Genomic DNA, 17,949 nt, shown 5'->3' on the forward strand with positions numbered 1-17,949 from the left:
CTGGAGATGAGTAGAGTGCAGTTGCATCATCTTTTCTGTTGTATTGTATGAGAGCTTGTGAAAATTGGAATAGGCGTTAGAGTTATGTTTAAGGAGCTTTACTTTCTTCTACAGATTTCTTTAATTTTGTTGGAAAGGGAGATGGGCAGAAAGGAGGAGAGCCAGAAAGATCTTCTCTTTGCTGGTTCGCTCCCCAGATGTCTGCTGCAACAGCTGGAGCTGATCCAATCAGGATCCAGGAGCCAGGAACTTGCTCCCATCCACCCCCGTGGGTAGAGTTTCCCAAGACATTGGGCCATCCTCGACTGCTCTCCCAGGCAGTGGAGGCAAGTAACCTGCAGAGTTTGTTGGAAACGGATCCACATTAACCATATAAAATGTTGCACGGAATGGGTGAGTGTGGAGGACCTGCTACATTAGAAGTAGATGACCTCAGCATGGATTCACGTATACCTCACTAAATGGGACACAAAGATTAGTTACTCTTCACTAGGGTTTTGAAGATTTCTCTGCACACCCCTCCTAAAACTGTTCTGCACCTAAACTGTTGACACATGTCTTGTTAGAGTTACAAGCCAGTCTAGACTGCCCGAAAAGCAGCCAGGTTCAGCAAAATTATGCTTCAACACTATAAAATGCTAAATACTATAATGAAAATAGACACGAGACAACTGAATAGTAATCCAGAGCCATTTAAAGGTGTATAGAGCCCGGTTGTATATAAACTAAAATTGAAATGTCAATGAAGAAGTCTCAGGATGTGGTTAAGAACTTATATATATATTTTTTAACATACTGGTTACTCAATACTATGTCAATTAATTCCATAACATTATAAATTGTTGCTGATGTTATGTTGTGGCTTTTAATTTATCGGGATGATACTCTGCCGGCTCTATCTTCAGACCAGAGATGGTCTTCCCAAGAAGCTGTTCAACTTATCTGGACAATAAGATGCTGGACTCTATGCTTGGTATATGCTTGCAATAAAAGAATCTCAACTGAAATTGAACTGTGGTAATGCAATAAGGTGGAGGAATCCACCAATGGGGGGAGGGTTTGGGGAGGGGTGGGGGACTCCCAGTGCGTATAAAAGTGTGTTACATAATGCAATGTAATTAATAAGAAAAGAAAAAAAGAAGAAGTAGATGACTTCTACCAGGATGCACAATTTTGAGGTTAGGCCTGGGTTGGAGAAAGAGGTTGAATCAGTGTAAAAAACTGTGAGAAGGACCCCCATAGTTGTTCAAAACTCTTGGGATTGTGGGCTGGAGATGTGACTTGAACTTGATCTGCTGAGAAAGGTAAAGTCAGCAGTGTTGGGAGTGCGGGTGGGGAGATGGGCATGGGGCAGGTAAGCTCCAACTGTTGACCTACAAAACCCACCCTATGCAATGTCCACCAGGAGGAAGCTTGTCACCCAAATGGGACACCCAGAATTCCTCCAAGGTGGAGGTAGTGGCTCTGGACAAGGCCTGGATCTTCATGGAAATTCCTAGAAATAGGCAATGCCAGTCAGGAGCAGCTGGGCCCCTGTGCAAGCCTCAGGGCCCTCCCAGGCTTGTTGTCTAGGGCAAGGTGTGGAGCCCCTGTATGCAGGAGCAGGGCCTGGGGTGGCCAGAAGGGCTGTCTTTCTCCCCATGGGAAACATGGCAGGCTGGCCCCTGGGGGGTAGGGCGAGTAGGTGTCATGACCTGCACTGTGAAGAGGTCACACATGCAGCATGGTGAATTTCCAAAGTCAGGCAGCAGAAGAGGCCCGGTGTGGATGTTTTTCACTAGAGTAGCCCAGGCCAACAGCTCTCCAGTCTTTGGGCTGCAAGTGACACTTGATGGACTCCACAATGTAGCTGGCAGGGGGCAAACATTCTTCTTTGCTTCTGCATGCAGGATTCTCTTCTCCAAAGCTGGTCCTAGTACCTAGGCATCTTTGCTGTGTCCTAAAAGGAGCATCCAAAGGCAAAGATACAACACCGATTGGTTTGGCTTTCATTAGAAATTCATTAACAGAGGCAGCCTCGATTCTCCACACTGAAGCTTTCCTAGCAGATCTCCCAGCAGCTGAACAGTGGGTGTTGTAAGGTGGGAACAAAAAAACAACAGAGAAAACACTGGTTTAGCATTTGGTTGCTTTATTGTAAGGGATAGAGCAGTGGGGACATGTGTACTGCCCTGACTCAGGTGCACTGGACTGTCTCTGCTTAACTAAAGCCCTGGTTTGATTGTGTGGCCTTCAGCATGGTTTGCTGGGCCTAGTGTACATGCTCAGCCTGAAACAGAGGCTTCCCATAATGTGTGTTTAAGCAGGAGGAAAACAAATGTACTTTGTGCTTATTAGGAACACGCAGTGAGGCTGTACAGCTGTTGTCCCTAACTCCGCAGAGCTGGGTGAACCTCGCATGGCTGTGGCCTTTCCTTTGAGGCATTCAGGGGGGCCTCATGCCTGCAGCTCAGCTCGCCTTTCACGCCCCTCGCCCTCATCATCTGCCATCCACAGCCACAGAGCAGCTGTCCTCAGGAGTGTCTCTGCCACTCAGGTGCCTTCCAGACTAGCCCTGCTGCCCGCTGCCCTCCCGGCACCACTGGTTTTACCCTACAGCACAGCATCTTGGTTCTAGGCATGTTGTCATCCCGTGACGTCGCCCTGGGGCAGCTGGAAGGTTGTTTTCACTCCTGGGCAGAGCACGGCAACTGAGAGCTGGTGGCTCCGGAGGCTTGTGGGTAAGCAGGATGGCTAAGTGCTCCAAGCTCCCCTACACGGGAACCAAGCGCAGAACGGCTGCTTCCAAGAGCCCCTGTTCTGAATCTGTGGGGACAGCCACAGGAGGACAGACCTCTAAACTTGACGTCACTGGACAGAAATGATGGCTTCTTGGGGTGTTCTCTGCCAGAATTAACCAACACATGACTCATGTTTGTTTCAATTTTTTATTAAAAGTTTTTTTTAAGGGACAACCAAAGGAAAAATAAGTCTTTTAAATGTTGTAGAGCCTGAAAAATGCAAGTTTTAGGAATGCAGAATAAATTTTAAAAATTTTCAAAGATGTTTCATAAAAACATTTGGAAATGTGACTTATATGTAATTTTTCCATAATATTTTTCTTTTCTTCATGTTGATGCTACTCTGACTTGTAAATAATTGTTCAAATGTTTTAATGTCGCACTAGATCTTTTAAGAGTATCTTATGTAGTAAGAGACTAAATTTTATTACAATCTAGTACCCAGAAAATGAAAACAGTATTAATGAAATGTTTTAGGAGAACTTGCCAGCAAGAACATGTCTTCTATACACAGGAACGTTTACATGGCTTTAATAACAGTTACTGATTTAAAATCAAGTGCTTTTCTGACCTTGCCGGGGGAAAAAAGTGTCTAGAAAAGAAAAGAAAAGAAGGATTTTTAAAAAAAGAATTTTTACCACAGCATCAATATAGAAGTGAGTGAGCTTAGTGTGGCGACAGAGGATATAAATTTTATTGAGGCTATTTTGCTTTCTCAATTGTCACAATTTCAATCTGGAAAGTCATTCAAAACTTGAACTACATTATAGAACTGGAGATGGAATGTTTTGGGCAAACTCCCAGTAATTAGAAAACAAAAGCAACGTTTGAATAAAAAATATCACTTGAGTTAGGGAGAGTTTCTAATAGGAGATATCAAAGTAAGAAAAATCAGTCAAGGAAACTGCTTAAACTGTTCATTAAGAAAAGTAGGAGGTAGGAAAAAAGGGTTATATTTTAAAATTTAATATTGAAGACTTAAAGATGACAAATGAAGTTATACAACATTGGATGTCATCATTAACAAACAGCAAGCAAGTTGAAAATAAAGAAAACTGAAGTGAAATTTTTTTTGAAAAACATTTGAAGTGAAGCAACTGGCTACAGATTTTGAAATGTTCTCATGTTCAAGAAAACCCTCAGTTTTAGGCATTCATGAAGTAGAGTCAGTGTGTTCAAGGTACTTTTGAACAGAGCTGTTCGAGGTAAAAGGATATCCCCCCGGGGTTTTCCTGCCAAAAAATACATCTTTGTGAAAGAGTAATGTATCTGGCTCATTCATTAAAATTTAAAAAACAAAAAACAGAAAAGGTATCAAGGTTTTAAAAATGGAAATATTTAATCATAATATTATACATGGCTTTATAACTACTGTTCAGATAAATGAGTCATACAAACTATCAGACAGCATTACTATTTTTATATTCTACAATACGTACAATACTTAGAGGTATTCCTAAATGGTTACTTGCGATTCAAATACTTGTTACTTGTGCTAGAGAAGTTTTTAATTTTGTAAAAGAGACTGTAATATAAGTACTTTTGCTTGGATTTATCCTTGAAGATTGAAGTTTTATGACCAAGAAGGGCATACCATCTTTAAGCTTGTCTTTAGTGTAACATTATGTAAGACATGGACTAAAAATCCTCTAGTGGTATTTGGAATGAACAGCATCTTGTGCAAGGATTTTAAAAAATACATAGGAATCCTAACTTCCTACAATACAGTTATACTTGTCTAATAATAACATTATTAGATCTGGATATAAATTTAACAAATGAAGGACTATAAAATAAGAAAAGGAATGAGCATAAATAATTTTAGTTTGTCTCCCATTACAATTCCCAGTACACTTGGCCTCTCCTAACTGCGAGTCTCCTTCAGTTCCCCGAGCCCTTCTTGAAGCTGCGCTGGCTCATTCTGGTCTCCAGCAACAGTCCACCTGTCAGCCATGGCACTCCTACCAGGGGACAAATGGATTCCCTGCTGCTCTTAAGTGGAGTCTGATTAGCAGTCAGTTCCTAGTGTGCTTTTGGCTGTTACTGCAAGTCACAGAGCTGCTTTTACTTGCAAATGATTTACCCGAGCAGGGCACTTGTACAGGTGTGCCCTGCAGTTCAGGGAAAGGCCAACTCCTCTGCCCAGGTCAGCATGATGGGTATAGGGAATGGAAATGAATGAAGATAGTTCTATGGCTTTGTCAGCATGTGTATTAAGGATGGAGTCCATCATGTAAAAAAATATTTTTTTAGCTATGAAAAAACACTTTATTTTGGTACAAAAAACAAACCATCCCATAAAGAACACCACTTATCCACTGTTGAACAAACTTAGAGAACAGGAACGCCTCTAGCAGCTCCAAGGATATCACATATGCTGTAGAGAAAGGTCATTACTATTTGGATTCAAACACACAGTATGGAAGAGAAACTAACCAACTCCCTCTCATCTTGATTTTTCCATAATTTTTTAAAATCTTCACTAAGAAAGGAGTGCTTAGTCCATCACATAATTCTACAAGGTGGGGGTGGTAAAGTGAGCCATCTGCACCCAGCCAGACCATATGATACCCTGTGTGTTGTCCTCCCCTGTTTCTCAGGAAGGTGAGCTTTCTGGTAAGGTTCCCATGACTTAGTAGTAGGTCTCATGCTGTAACATGTCGGCCCCTTTTGGTTATAGTTGTAAAAGTCGTCACCAAATTCTTGACGGCCTGAGAATATCTTAGAAGCAGATCACGAGGCAGGATCTGGATTTGCTTAGTCCAGCTCGCATGCTCATGTTGCTAAAACCAGGCCTGTGCTGGGCAGTGAGGTCCAGCACGGTCCCAGCCTCAGCACTCTTCGCTCTGCTTGTTTTTGATCTAAATGCCCATCTGTCCTTACCAGTGGGAGCAGTCACTGCAGAGTAAAAACCCTGCCAGGAAGTGACTCACTGGCCACCAGTTGTTCCTGCTTACCCCAGCCTCAAAACCACTGACCCCAAAGACACAGCTGGAGCTCAAACGAGCCGGCCGATTTGCCCCAGGCCCACTGAGCTGTTCTGGACACCCAGTGACGGCTGTAACTCCTGGCACTGCACTGGCTCCTTGGCCCTGTGGGAAACGTCTGTAGGGGACCTGACCAACTCGGTGTACAGTGAAGAATACATCTCATCTTTGCAGGAAGTGACACAGGACACTAGGGGCAGCAGAGTCTTAGTAATGTTGTCCGGTGGTGAGGGCAAGGGAGAAAGGAAGGACAGTGACATTGAAGAGGATGATGATTCTGGTAGCACTTCCCCTTTCCTTTCAAAGGGCACTTGGAGATCGTCACTACAGAACTGACTGGTTACCACCATGGCTTCTGTGTCTCCTGCCAGCTGGGCAGCCCACACGCTTCTGGTGCTGGACAAGTCCCAAGTACCTGGTGCCCCAGCTCCTGACACAGCCAAGCACCTCCGGTTGTGGTAATGCTGACATTGTGGGTTTCTGAATACATTCAATTCCAACCTTTGGTGAGAGGAAAACAGCTAAGCCAGATAGCGGGCCAGGGGAACGGAGCTGCTGGATGGATGGGGACTGAAATTAAGCTTTTTATAATGATTTTGTGCATGTTCTTAGAGTGATATATTCGAATATCTACTTATAAAACAGATAAACAATATAAGGCACAGGAAAGCATACACACAATTAGAAAAACTTAGTGTTCCAGGATCAGCACAAACATCAGCTCTGGTTGGCAGGCTTCTTTCTGCCAGCTTCAGCAATGCGGGCACACAGCGTGAGGCTTTGTTAAGAGCTTCAGGTCCTGAAGGAATTCTCGGTGTACCTGCTTCTTCGATCAGAGCTGAGTGTGGGTTCAAGGGCAGGGGCACTGCTGCGGGGCAGGGAGCCATGCGAGCAGTACAATAACACGTCACTGCACGTCTGACCTGGAAAGGAGCTCCTCCCCAGTTGTCTACATCTCAACTTGCTGGCATTCTGGCGTGACCGGTAAATTAACTTCTCATGTCTGTTTTGTCTAAATGGCTTTGGTTTATATTTCCATTCTGTCTCTAAAACATGCAGTTCATACATTTGACCGTTTTACTTCCGTAGTCAATGCACTCCGGGCCAATGCACTCGCAGCAGGCATTGTGGAACCAGCGGTACTTGGACGCCCCCATGGACTCACAGGATATTTTACACTGATGTATGGACATGCAGTCATCAAAGTAAACCACCGTGCACATGTGTTCTGTAAAAGCAACAAGTTGAAAGATCAGAACAAGAGAGAAAACAGGAAAGGCATCAATACAGTTACAGAGTATTAAACATTATTCCGTTTTCTTAGTAATGGTCTGCCTAGGACAAACAAGGATAGGAAAGAAAAGATCCACTTGCTAATGATACCAGAAGAAAGTCAGACCCTTCCACTCAGCTGAAGAAAGGCCCTTAGGACTTTAACGTGAAGGCCATAGTACCGGGTTGTATGACAGAGTTGTGTTCTTCACGCTGGGTATTTCTGGTTAGATTTCTTCTAAAGAGGATTCTCCAGTCAAAAGTTTGAAAAATACTGTTCTAAATTACATGGAGGGGGCAGTCTTAAGGCGTTTCCATGATGCAGCGTCCCATGTGCTGCTCCACTTCTCATTCAGTTCCCTGCAGATGCACCTGGGAAAGCAGCGGGAGGGTGGTCTGAATGCCTGGGTCTCTGCCCCCTCAAGCAGACTTGGCTGAAGCTGCTGGCTTTGGCCACTGTGGCCATTTAAGGAGTCAATCAGTGGATGGATGATCTCTCCCTTTCTCTCTGTGACTACCTTCCAAACAAATCAATCCTAAGTGTTTAGAATGTTTGGCATAAATAAGCATTTAGCTTTTAGGAATATATTTTTTTTTAATTTTTTTTAAAGATTTATTTTTATTATTTTTTCATTGGAAAGTCAGATATACAGAGAGGAGAGACAGAGAGGAAGATCTTCCATCGGATGATTCACTCCCCAAGTGGCCGCAACGGGCCGATGCTATGCCGATCCGAAGCCAGGAGCCTCTTCTGGGTCTCCCACGCGGGTGCAGGGTCCCAAAGCTTTGGGCCGTCCTCGACTGCTTTCCCAGGCCACAGGCAGGGAACTGGATGGGAAGCGGGGCTGCCGGGATTAGAACCGGCGCCCATATGGGATCCCAGGCGTGCAAGGCGAGGACCTTTAACCACTTGCGCCACCGCGCCGGGCCCCTAAAGCAGTTATTTTCATAATATGCTCTCTACTGCCAGGAATACTGACATATTAGCTTATTTAATCAGGCTACCGAAATCTAGAATTTACTTAGGACTACACAAATTTAAAACCAACAATGCGCTTCAAAAGATAATACAGGGTGCACTAACCACGTGAACAGATTACAGGCAGGAAGAAATAGAATCAAGTGTTTGCAGTTACCTTTGTCACTGGAATATGGCGCATGGACATTGTTGCCGGGGACAGACACATTTTGGTGGTGTGGCTGGTTCACGGTTTCTAAAAACGAAACCAGATTCTCATGGTGTGAGAGCTCTTCTGCCACAGGGAAGGAGACGATGTTCCAGTTGAGCTGAGTGTCGCCCTCTGTGAGCGCCCGGAAGAGGGAAGGGATGGGCTCGTGCAGCTCCTCCACCGTGCTCTTGGAGGTGGGAGGGGTGTCGCTGTAATTCCGGGGATTGCACATACCTGGAGCGGATGGAGAGCGGAGGGAGGGAAAAGCCGTTTTTCTTACCGACTTAACATCATGAGGTTGTGTTAGTTACTGCCCTGCAATCAAAACTCCAGTATACTAAAATGGCATGATTTCTACCATGATCTGTAAACACTTTGCTGTTTTTTTTTTTCTGAGAGGACTTACGAGGGATGACACTCCAACCCAGTAGCTTTGAACATATCAGTGACCCAGATTTTGTTTCGTAAAAAGCCATCTTCCACTAGCAGAAAGCAGGACTCCTTGGAGCAAGGGCTGATCCCAGGGCCGGGTCAAGGAAATGAGCCAGGAACCCTTTGTGTGCCACAAAATAAGGACGTGCTCAGCAGCTGATGGGCTCCTGCCAACTCCCTCAGCACGTCGAGCCTTAAAATACTGGTGACAGTGGACTGTTACCTGTGAGGAAGGTAGGATCTTATGATCTTTTGTATTAGAGAAGAATACAAATGAAGGAAAGACAAAGTTGTTCCTCACAACAGGTAAGTATGGAAGAAATGAAACAAAACCACCGCTGGCCCCGTCATAAAAGTGGTTTGACAGGAATCTATGATGGATGCTTCAGGCTGATGAATGGAATTGTGATGAGGGACATATTGATATGTTCTTGGAAAAAACACGAATCAATTACACACAGGTTGATAATTTAATGCAGAGCTGGACATGATGGGGAAATCAAGGCTGGGATCCAGTAATAGCACAGGCTGGTGCTGTGTCACCTGACAAAGGCATAACAGTGTAACTTCCATGAACAATGTGTGACTTAATTCTGGTTGCGTCAACATCAGGAAGAGCAAGGTGAGTTACACTCTGAAAAACCATTGAAGGGAAGGACCAGGAGACTGCTTCAGTCCTGAGGGGTTTGAAAAGACAAGACAGCTAAACATTGCACCTATTCCTGGATAAGATCTTGGACCAAAAAAAGAAAAAAAAAGACACCCTTGAAATAGCTGGTGAAATAGAAATGGCATTTGCAGATTGCCAATGCTGGCACAACACCGCCACCCATTCTGATTTGAAAAGTTGTAAACAGTAAGACAATGTTGTAGCCATAAGACAATGCCACACTGCTGGAGAATACACACTAGTGTTTTTAGTAGTGATGGGACATGCTTTGTAGAACCTGCTTTCAGAAGAGTGAAGAAAAGATGAGTGTGTGTGTATGTGTGTGTGTGTGTGTGTGTGTGTGTAGGGGTAGGGGCTCTGAGCAATACAGCAAATGCCCAGCTTCTGGATGAGGCGAGGGTTTCTACACTTCTCACATATCTATACATCTCAAATTATTCTAAAGTGAATTATTAAAAATATTAGGAGAAATGACTAGAGCAGGAGGCAGTATAGCCAGCTTTCTCAAGGAGTTTTGCTGTAGAGAGTGAAGAAAGCACCCAGTCAGACCCAGCTATGAGCTGTCCAGAAGGCACGCAGTGAAGGAGTGGTCCCCAGTCATGCAGCCCAGATCAGACTCCAGGAGCTAATCAAATGGTCACTGTTGCTGTAAATCACTGCATTTGCCATAAGCATTTTAGTACTAATGGTGACGGAAACAGAACTCTCAGTCTCCTTGGGTGAAGGTTTTTAAAGAAGCTACTGTGTTCATTTTTCTTAGCACCTATTAGGTATAATAACGTGCATGGCTTCTTCAGATTAGAAGTATGAAAAGGTTAAATAAATTTTATAAATTCCTTTATTTTTCAAATTCAGAGAAGAGGAAAAGTTCTGTAATTGGCTTTCCATGCCCTGACAGGCCAAGAACCGTGGCAGGAACAAGGACAGCCTAGCTGTGCGTGTGTAGTTCAGCCAGCCTGGAGCCACTGTGGGTCACTGCTGGCCATCAGTGAGTAAACGTGTTCAGTACATACATGTCTTGTCCAACATTTAATCCAAGACATGACTCCACCTTCTGTTTTTACCTCCACTGCCCTAAACACCACATCCTCTAAGTAAGCTCTCAGCGGCATCAAGAGGGGAAAAGCTGGGATACTTTTTATTATTTCAATATACATGACATAGTCCTCTGTCTGTCTATGATGAACGGTAATTAGAAACCAGGGAGATAAACAACTAAGTCCAAAGGTGACAGCCGAACTCCAAACCCACTGAAGAGTTTAAAGAAACCTCAGTGCTCACTATCAGATTCCGTTGCATTTGACCAGCGTGAGCCAAAAATATTTATAATTTAAGTCTTAATACACTGAAATAAAACCAGTAAGCATTGCCAGCTTCCACTCCCCAATTCTAGCTTATGCAGACCCTGGAAAGCAATAGTGCTGGTTTAAATACTTGGGTTCTTGCTTCCCAAATGGGAAACCTGGGTTGTGTTTAGGCTCCTGGCTTCGGCTGGCCTAGCCCCAGCAGCCTTTCGGGGAGTGAATGAATCAGAGCGTGGAAACTTTCTCTTCCTGTCTCTCTGGAGCTTTGCCTTTCAAATAAAATAAATAAATCTTTAAAACACAAGAGCAGCAGACTTCCCCACTGCTACGCACAGACACAGTCAATACACACACAGGTTTGTCTCCAAGGTTTTCCAATCATTACTACCACAGCAATTTCAACAGACATGATTAAAGCATCAGTATCTTTGGACATTACCCATGAATTCTCTCACATGAAAGACAAGGTTCACTTAACACCAGCTCTAATAATAATCTAATAATCATATTGCTTCCCTTCTGTTCTCAAATACATTAACACATCTTCTATTACCCCAGCTCTCTTAATTCTCTCATCTGTGTAAACAGACACAGAGTCCTTTCCACTCTTCCCAGCACTTCTTAGCTTCTCCTGACTTCCGTGTTGGCAAACTTGATAAGCACACTGTCACGTATGTACAGTGCACTCCTGTCTTACTAGTTTTCCATTTTTGGCATCTGTGTAAGTAGTAGTCACCTTCACACTGCTCACCGCACTGGCACAGCAGAATTTGCCAAAGGACCAAGGACAACAGTTTATTTCAAGAAAAAATGAATTTCTTGAAACTCATAAAATGTTACATTTTGCACAGCATGGTTAGTCTAAGAAGGCTTCCTGGCAGGTGGTGCCATTGAACCTAGTCAAACTCCTGCAGTGAACTCCCAATGACAGGAAATACATCAAGGTGCTGGAACAACGTAAAAGATGCCTGTGGAAGCAGTAAATCCTGACTAGGGACCATTACAGGTCAGTTGATACCTTCTGCAAAACGTCACATGGCAAGGGGGTAGGGAAAGGGCAGCTACTATACAACAAAGATGCTAACAATTAGATGCAGTACAAAAGCCTTGTCTGGATGAATTTGAACTAGTCAACTATAAAAACACACCTTGAGATATCTGGAAACGGCTGATCATAAGTTGAACTTTACACCAAGAAATCACTGGTAATTTTGTTAGGTGTCATGTGTCATTGTCATCTTAAGTAAATGTCGTCTTCCCCTTTTTAAATAAAAAGACACTGGGGGAGAAGAGGCAAGATGGCCGACTGCAGCAGGCTGAAGTAATCGAGGGTGCGAAAAGGGGTCGGGATTCTGCAGAGGAGAGGCCAAGAAAAGGAGAATACTGGGGAAGGCTGTGGGAGATGCCCGGGGGGTTGGCAGGGCTGAGGCAGGTGGCACACAGCCTGGGACAGATGTGAAAGACTGAGCTACAACTGCAGCCCACAGCAACTGGAGAAGCTTCGCTGAGACTGCAACCTTCCCGCAGCTCCATCCTGCACTGCTCCGAGGGCTACAGGAACTACAGGAAAGGGAGGCCCAGTATCTCCAGGGAGAGAGGTCCCCCTGGCACACACAACTGCGGGAGGAAGGAACGGGGAGGGAGTGGGGTCTGCACATGTCAGTGCGAGGGCGCCGTACAGCTGCCTGGCTAGTAGGACCGGCGCGAGTGCCTGGAGCAAACAGCGCAGCACACTGGAAAGGCTGGTCAGTGAGAAGTGAAGAGAGTGCTGGGTGTACGCTGGGTGTATTTCAAACATGCTCTCACAGACCATGGGCAACTCTACATTGAAAAATCCATCTGCAGTCTGAAGTTACAAAAACCCCTTGCCAATCCTCCTAGACCAGGCCCGCTAGGGTGTGGGAACATAAAGGAGAGCAGTAACTCTGGTCACCCACAAGGTGGCAGCAGTGCACAGTTTGGGGATCACAAAAACCTCTCCCCAGGCTACACCTGCCACCTAAAAAAAAAAATTCCAAAAAAAATCCTCACATCCACCCACTGAGAGGGTCACAGCGTATCTCTACCCTAGACACTCCTAGATCACTGAAAACATAGGGTAAAAATTTATCCTGTAATTTGCTTTTAAATACTTGGTACACACACAGAAAAGGACAGATAATAAACATGTGGTGTGCCTCCAATCTGTTGAATTTAGCGATGGATATGTGCACTGTGCTCTCCTCTTCACTCTTGGGTTCATGTGAAAAAAATTTTTTTTAAATGAACTCCATATTTAATTCCTCTATGAATAGTTCTTTTCTTGCTGGGTTTTTTTTTCTTAACATCGTGATGTCTGAACTTTCTCCCCCTGGCAGTAAACATGCTAGTGAAGTTCAATGAAGAGAATACACCCAATAGAGCAGGTAAGGATGTCAGGAAGGTCACCGCTATGGGTCCAGCCCAGTCTGCGTTCAGACTGCAGTGCTCACGGCTATGGGTCCAGCCCAGTCTGCAGTGCTCACAGCCATGGGTCCAGCCCAGTCTGCAGTGCTCACAGCTATGGGTCCAGCCCAGTCTGCACTGCTCACGGCTGTGGGTCCAGCCCAGTCTGCGATCAGTCTGCAGTGCTCACGGCTGTGGGTCCAGCCCAGTCTGCAGTGCTCACAGCTATGGGTCCAGCCCAGTCTGCATTGCTCACGGCTGTGGGTCCAGCCCAGTCTGCAGTGCTCACGGCTGTGGGTCCAGCCCAGTCTGCGATCAGTCTGCAGTGCTCACGGCTATGGGTCCAGCCCAGTCTGCATTCAGACTGCAGTGCTCACGGCTATGGGTCCAGCCCAGTCTGCATTCAGACTGCAGTGCTCACGGCTATGGGTCTCTCTTGTGGGATGCTGCCGGTTAGAGAGGGTAAAGAGCTTTCCTGGTGTGGAATTCATGGAAGTTCTCCAGACATCAGCACTGTTACTGGAAATAAATGAGCCCTGGCTCAGGGCAGGAGAGATTCCTCTTGGCTCCCCCAGGGGAGTGCTGGGACTCCGTGACAGGTGCGTGGGCATGGACAAGAGTTTTAAGTCAAGGCTGGTCTACTTCCAAGGCATGCTTCTACAGTTCTTCCCTCACTCAACTGCACAAAATCCCCTTTTGTTCTTCAGCCCCTCTCTCACACACATATAGATTAATGGCTGGATTCCTATCTAACATTCCCCCCTGCAGAAAAAATAACCCATAATCTCATGGGGTACAGTGGATAAAATTCTCTCTTCTGTAGCTTCTTTGAGCTGGTACCTGGGCATAGAGCTTTCCATGGGCATTCTCTTGCTCTCTGTCCTGTGGTATAGAGAAGCTCATCACACGTCCCATGGGGCGAGCTGCAAGCCCTCCCTCCTGGCGTCTCTGCCAAAACACATCACTGCAGATGGCTGGATCCAAGCTTCTTGTCTTGGTACAAGAAAAGAATTTCGGGCCTGAGGCAGAGAGCAGCTCATGAAACTTAATGAAGAAAACACGCCTGGAACAACAGGTGGTATCTTAGCACAGAACTGACGGTTGCTGGAACTTTCTCTGGTGTGGTCCACCGAGCAGTAACTTCCAGCGTACCCTGCAGTCAGTCACGGGCCTGATTCCAGAGTTTAAGCTCTCACTCTCTGCCGAGGTCAGCCTAGGTGTCTCCTCGTTCTTGAATTATTCTTACCTGAATTCTTGATTAAAGCTGTTGTTTACTTCAATCAGCTTTTTCCTCTTAGTTTTCTATCTTATTTTGCTCAATTAATCCCTTATCATATCTTTACTAGATGGTGTGTAGGAAGGCAACTTGGAGCTCTTCCTTGCCTAAAAATCTTTTTCTGGTATACATTATTTACAAAAACGTGTCAGATCAAAGCAGTTTTCCCATTAACCACTAACGTGCTGGCCTGCTGACGCAGGTGAGAAGTTCTGCAGTGTGCTTCACTCTCGGTAGGTGAGCTGCAGTGTTTCTGAAATCCTTTAGAATATTCTCTCCCTTGAAAGTTACAAAACTTTCTGAGAATGTGCACAGACATTTTTTTAAAAGCAGATTTTTTTTCTACATTTGGCATGCTCTTTGAATCCAAAACCTCATTTTTCTTTGACCTTCAGCGTGGAATATTATCGTTTTATTATTTTTTTAAAAGATAGTTGTCTTACTTGAAAGTGTTACAAAGAAGAAGGTCAGAGAGATCTACATGGTCTGAAGAGGCAGATGTGGGCCAGTCTGAAGCCAGTTCTTCCCAGTCTCCCACACTGGTGTAGGGACCATGCTCTGCGACCCTCCTAGACCATTAGCAGGGAGCGAACTCGGAACTGGGATGATGGCACCAAAGGTGAAGGATCAGCCTGCTAGGCCGCCACGCTGGCCCCAACATGGGCTATTTTCTTCTATAATTTCTTGGATTATTCTCTTTCAATTTTTCCCAAAGTAGCCAGTGCTTTTCTGTTATGTCTGTTTTGCTCTGTACTCTGTGACACTGAGTAGTATTTTTGGCTCATCTTAATTTACAATTTTTCAAATAACTTTTTTTTCTTTTTTAAAAGTTTTTTTAAAAAACTTTTTATTGGAAAGTCAGATATACAGAGGAGGAGAGAAAGGAAGATCTTCCATGCATTGACTCACTCCCTAATTGGCAGCAACAGCCAGAGATGCACCAATCCAAAGCCAGGAATCCAGAGCCTCTTCCAGGTCTCCCACACAGGTGCAGGTCCCAAGGCTTTGGGCCATCCTCCACTGCTTTCTCAGGCCACAAGCAGGGAGATGGATGGGAAGTGGGGCTGCGGGATTATAATGGGTGTCCACATAGGATTCTGGTGCATGCAAAGACTTTAGCCACTAGGCTACTGTGTTGGGCCCAAATTTTACATTTTCAAGTGCTTTCTTACTCACATTGTCCTTCTATAATACAGACCAAATATCTTCTTGGTTTTCTCTAAATGGTAACAGTCCATTTCCTAAGGATTTCTGCTATAGTTTATTGGTCTTAAAAAAAAGGGGGGGGGGTGAAAAGGAAAAAGAAGAAAGAAAAGGACTTCACTTTCTCTTTGGAGAGTTGGGTTGTTGTGACTGTCCAATCATTAGGCCAGAGGCACCTGAGGTGCAGCAGTGCCTGATGAGGCGGCCTTGGCTCACAGGCACCAGTCACCCCTCCGGAGCCCCAGTCCTTTTTGGTCAACCTCTTCTCTCCAGATGAATGAGCCTTCAACTGTATCAAAAGTCTTCCGAAGAACAAGTGAGGGAGCTGCTGTTCCAGAAACTATCTTTAAATAATCTGATTTTCAAATTCACTTCTCACTCCCACACTCCAGAAAGCTCCCCTCTGCTCCCACTATGGCTCCCATTTTATGCAAGTAGTATTTCTTCCTATCCATTTATAAAACAGCAAACATTTTCATATTTCTTCTTAGATACTTAATGTAATCTCCTATCATAACTATTCATTGTATTTCCCTTTGTTGTCAGAGTTCTTTCAAACATGTTATCTTACTGGAGTCTTCTGTAAGACAGGGAAATGTGTGAACTTAGACTATCATGTTGAATTAAAAGCCACATGAACTTGAAGGAATTAGAAAATGTACTCAGTCCCTGTCTCTCCCTCCAGCCTTTGCTCTGCTGTGATATCTGGACCCAACTTCCTGCCGAGCGTCTTTACCTGAGAATCGATGCGCCTCTGAAAGCCGGCTGTCTCAAACATGCTGTCTGACACAGCTGGTGCAGGTCAGCATCCTCTTACCTTGGCTCTTCCACAATTCACCCCGTCACATGAAACACTAATGTAGAGGCTCTTCTTGTCTCCCATCACCCCTCACCTCCTGTTTTCAAGGTGTCACCAATGCCGATCAAGTTTAACCTTTTCTTTGTTTTTCCAGTGAGGTCCTATATTTTAAACTTCTTTGCTCTCACCCTAATCTAGACTGGACATTTTGATGGATTTTAAAACTCTCCCTCCATCCTCAGAAGCCTCACCTCCTGGAGGACATATGCTGTTGGACACACTGGCCCTTAGGGCATTATCTCACAGTCAGCATGTCTCCACACCTACGATAACTGAAATAACTGCATCACTGTCTCATTCATGCCACTTTCCCTGTCCTCATTCTCAACAATTTTAACATTCACTCACATTGATGATCTACAAAACACTCTGATCTTTCAGTTTCTGCAACCACTCAGGATTTGCTACTATCAACTTTAGATGATTCAATCCTGAGTTCATGATGTACAGATGCTCATGTGCACAGCAAGGTGAGGTCAGCGGCTCTTCAACCGGTTCATTTCCCAAATGCCAACAACATCCAGGACTGGGTCACGACCAAGTCATTCAGTGAGAAACTCAATACAGGCCTCCCACAAGAGGGGCAAAAATCCAATTTTTGGAGCCGTCAGTGCTGTCTCCCAGCATTTGCAATAGCAAGAACCTGGAATCCGGAACTGGAGCTTGGAGCCAAACCCAGGTCCTCCAGGACTTAACGGGCAGGCTTCTGAACCATGACAATCTTTTCCCATATCCTATATCCAATCCAAACCAAACCCTGATAATTTACCTTCAAAATATTTCATGAATCTTAGCTCTACTGCTTCCACTACTGTTACTCTTAATCTCATCCATCATCTCCTCATTGAACTACTGTAAATCTAATATAGCCTCATATACACCTTCTACATGACAGAATTATCTTGTTAAACTGTAATGCAATGTGTTTCCATTATTCTAGATACAACCCAAACACCTCTCAAGATTTCCAAGACCTAGTTCTAATGTAACTCATTCCCCTCTTGTCTTTATAGATGACTGTTTTCTGCTACCATAATTGAACACTTGAGATTTTGTGACAAGCAAGAGATCTATTTCGCTCATTTTTGGGATGCTGAAAGTCCAAACAGCAAAATGCTGGTTCTTGCAAGGGGCCCTGGCTCCATGATAGCATAATAGATGGTCACATGGTGGGAGAAGATGCCAGGGAGATCACAAAACAAGAACCAGGGTGATATAAGGATCCGGTCTGCCGTTTAAAATAACTAACAAAGACCTCATAAAAACTGCTTAATCCCTCCATGGAAAATGTCCCCAATGAAAGAACTCGCCTGATTTACCTCTTGAAGGTTCACATTACTCCACGCCAGGATGCAACCCTCCACACACGAACCCTGTGGGGCACACCCAACACATCTCCAAATCATAGAACCTTAGCTACTTATATATTATATATATATATATATATATAATATATGTATATTATATTATGTATATTATATATATATGTATATTATATATATGTATATATGTATAATATATATGTATATTATATATGTATATTATATATACATATTATATATGTATATATATA

The 17,949-nt window shown here is 44.3% G+C and overlaps 1 protein-coding gene across 2 annotated transcripts in view; it reads right to left on the minus strand.

The window, feature by feature from the left end:
- Positions 1-4,094: 4,094 nt before the first annotated feature.
- Positions 4,095-17,949, minus strand: part of TWSG1 (twisted gastrulation BMP signaling modulator 1) — a 48,765-nt gene continuing 34,910 nt past the window's right edge. For both annotated transcript variants that reach the window (XM_040979237.1, XM_040979238.1), the window contains exons 4-5: positions 8,176-8,442; positions 4,095-6,995 (exon numbers count right to left, since the gene is read on the minus strand). In XM_040979237.1, the coding sequence (XP_040835171.1) occupies positions 6,814-6,995; positions 8,176-8,442 (449 nt within the window). In that variant the 3' untranslated portion in view covers positions 4,095-6,813. The remainder of the gene's footprint in view (positions 6,996-8,175; positions 8,443-17,949) is intronic.

This window comes from Ochotona curzoniae, unplaced genomic scaffold (assembly GCF_017591425.1).
Source record: "Ochotona curzoniae isolate NIBS_2020 unplaced genomic scaffold, NIBS_Ocur_1.0 contig_3176, whole genome shotgun sequence".
NCBI classification, from domain to species: domain Eukaryota; kingdom Metazoa; phylum Chordata; class Mammalia; order Lagomorpha; family Ochotonidae; genus Ochotona; species Ochotona curzoniae.